General features: G+C 42.9%; 1 protein-coding gene across 5 annotated transcripts in view; it reads right to left on the bottom strand.

Annotated features, from left to right (window-relative positions):
* Positions 1-1,481: 1,481 nt before the first annotated feature.
* The window catches only part of epb41l5 (erythrocyte membrane protein band 4.1 like 5), a 54,765-nt gene continuing 52,959 nt past the window's right edge, over positions 1,482-3,287 (bottom strand). For all 5 annotated transcript variants that reach the window (XM_042221777.1, XM_042221778.1, XM_005925936.3 and 2 more), the window contains exon 26: positions 1,482-3,094. In XM_042221777.1, the coding sequence (XP_042077711.1) occupies positions 3,025-3,094 (70 nt within the window). In that variant the 3' untranslated portion in view covers positions 1,482-3,024. The remainder of the gene's footprint in view (positions 3,095-3,287) is intronic.

Raw genomic sequence — 3,287 nt, 5'->3', positions numbered from 1 at the left:
CCAGTTTCAGTCTCTGATCACTCTGTTCAGATTCTTTAAATATTTTTATTACTACACATCAGATGGAATTATAACTCCATGTGTTGATTAAAAACCACCGAGTTCCCTGGATCTTCGTTGGAGCTACACTGCGCCCTAGAGGTTAACAGTAGTAAAGAGCAGGCAACAGGTCCACCCTCTGCTACTACTGGACCTACTGGCCTGTGTTAAGACTCTGAAAGAGGATAAAAAGGAGAAAACATCGACTTTTAAAGACAAAGCAAGCCCTCAGCAGAAAAGGCAGAGACTCATCAGACCAGGCTGTCAAGACTCGACCTCTTTGGCATACCTTGATTGTAATGAGTGCTTATTAGAAACTAAACTAAAGCGATGGTTGTGTTGAAAAATGCCAAGAGATCCACAGTTTCTGAAAAACTCAGACCAGCAACCACCACGCCTCGTCCAAATTCAGCTTTCCTCCTTATTCTGATGCTCGGTTTGGAGTTCAGCAGGTCTTCCTGGTCATGTCTACATGCTGAAATGCATCGAGAGCCCGCCCCCCAATTGGCCTATTTGATATTTGCATGAATAGGTAGATGAACAGGTACAAGTTATTTCATTTAAAGTATATTAAATAAAGGTTTCAGTGTTATAAGCTAAAGTCGGTGCTTTGCGTGCCACGGCTGTCATTTCAGATAGACCGTGTTGGCTGAAATAGATCATTATGTACCAGGATGCAGTCTTTTTTCTTTTGCCTTGTTCACGCTCAGAGACGAGGACTCAAATGCAGGCTCAGCTCTTTAATGACTTCATGAGTTTGATATTTGCAGTTCTGCATGAAGCCATCTGTGAAGTGATGGAAGGTGGAGCTCTGCTCAACGCTGGACTGCATCGGGAGTAACAACGGTACTCGTCTGCCATCTAGTGGTAGAAAACATGGACTACATTACTGACGGCGCTGTTGCAGCTCTGGTTATGAAACTGACCACTTTAATAACCAGTAATAACATGCAATTTCAATGTATTTGAAATTTCAGCGCAATTATATTTTACTACAAATACTTAAAGGTAGGTACACTAGAATACGAGGGTAGGGAGTCGGGTTTTTACAGGAAACAAAAAGAATACATACGTTCACGTAAAGTATAATTAATATGTAAGTAATTTTAAGTGGTGCCTAAATTCTGGGTATTTTACCATCCAAATCCCAAACAAACAGTGTTCCACATTCTTGATTTTTAGTTCTTATGATGACTTATTACTCCTGAAACTTTGGAGGTTTTAGCTCTTTAAACGGTAAACTTACAGGAGGATCTTGGCTCAACAACGTTAAAGCAAAAGTAACGAGTTTTGAAAATGCAATGTGCAGGAATTAGATATTTGTTTAAACATGCAGGGAGTAAAAGTAAAAAGTAGGAAAAGAATTACATAATAAGTGTATTTCAAAAGGAACATAAGCGTGTGATTATTACACTCACCGCAGTTTTAAAATGAATGAGAGACAACGACTCCTACTGTGGCAAAACTTTACTGAATCATGATCAGGTGTTCCAGAAAAATACGAGTTTATATAAAAATGAGACTTCACAGTCTGATCTGTAATACTTCCTCTGTAATTAGAAAACACCTCAAGTCTCCTCAGAGTAGTAACTATACTGCCAAGGTAGTCTTAAAAAATATACGTCTACTTCATATCAACAGCAGCTGAAGCAGTTACAGTGAAAACGTTAAACCTGTATGCTACAACATGTAATATCTGAACAATGACACTGAGCTGAGGCGTAAACGCTGCTAAGACGACATCGAAGAACAGCCGGCTTCCCTTGTTGAAGACATAATGAGAAGTACTACAGAGCCACAACCTGAGTGAGTGGCCAGACGTGGTGATTACAGTAACAGTGAGATACTACAACTCTACCATTCGAGGGTCAAAGTAAGATATTTAATAACTCCCACGGTGCCGACGTAGGCCTCACCTCGCTCTCATACAAAACCAGCTTTCAGGATATTTCACAGGTTAAACGATTCCAGCAAAGGTGACGTACGAGTGGCATCTCAGCATTTTCCCATCAGACACGTAGAGCACATTCATGTACATAAGGCAAAGTAACAGCTACGACATGTTGGAGAGTCCAATCCAGTCAGATACCCGGACACACCTCCCACCACGCAGTCCAGCGATCACAGGAGCTAAAAGTTTAATGATGAGTGAGCAGGAACGAGAGTGGGGTAAGAGTGTGGATTCGAATTTACATTATAAGATGTGATCGGAATCAAAACAGGAAGTCCTCGTGATGGTGGGGTGGGGGGCATTTAAAAGCATCGACAGCTACAAAGAGCAGGAACAGGATCATAAAATAAAAAAATCAGCTGAAAAACTAAAAACATCATCATCATCATCTAATGTGGGAAAAAATAAAAATCAGCTGAAGGTCCAGTGTTTGAAGGTAATCCAGTGACGTTTCCAGATCCAGTGGCTACATCATGTAGCGTTAGCGGGTTTAAACGCGCTGCACTGCGTGATCTCTTATATTCGAACACTTCAAGCTTATATCTCGTGCGTCCATCATCCAGTGTCGTTCAGCAGCTTCCCAGATGAAAGCTCAGAGATCCAGCGGTTTGCACTGCCGGTGCTTAAACTCAGAACCAGGGCGAGAGCTTCCACCAGAGTCTCAAAGCAGGCAGTGATGCTGCCGACAGCGCTTTGGGTGACTGGATGGACTCGGTAATGGCAGGTTACTAACGTGGTGCACAAACAGGAGATTAAAAATAAGGTTTTCTTAATGCTGAGGCTAAAATGTTTGTATACACCATCTTACAAAGACTAAGCTCGACGCCATGAGATCATTAAAAGAAAGTACTTCATATTGCTGATCTGTGTAGCTACGGTTGTGGTCGCGGCGGTTTGCAAGCTGCCTCTTCTTTTGCGTTTTCAGACTCGGCCGGCCTGCGTGCGGGTGGGTGAGCGGGTGAAGCGGGAAAGCAGGCGAAGCGGGAAAGCAGGCGGGAAGATGAAGAGCGTGATGGCGGCCGCTCGTTTCTTCGTCAGAGCTCAGTGGTCAAGAGACCTCTGGGTTTGGCTCCATCCTCTGAGGCTGGCGGCTGAGCCACAGTGCTGTGGACGAAGGAGTGGAAGAGACGGTCAAATTACTGCCTCAGAAAAGAGAAAACGTTTGTGTGCAGGAACCAGTTTTAAGAGTCGTAAGTTTGAAAGAAATTTCTAAAATGCGAACACGCTGCAGTCTGACAACCTGCGACAACTTAATAATAGCTTTGTAACTTTACCTCGTTCGATCAACAGTAAAATA

The sequence above is a fragment of the Haplochromis burtoni genome, unplaced genomic scaffold (assembly GCF_018398535.1).
Source record: "Haplochromis burtoni strain Fernald_Lab_line unplaced genomic scaffold, NCSU_Asbu1 Contig_74, whole genome shotgun sequence".
Lineage (NCBI taxonomy): Eukaryota > Metazoa > Chordata > Actinopteri > Cichliformes > Cichlidae > Haplochromis > Haplochromis burtoni.
This window is presented reverse-complemented; position numbering and strand designations above follow the sequence as displayed.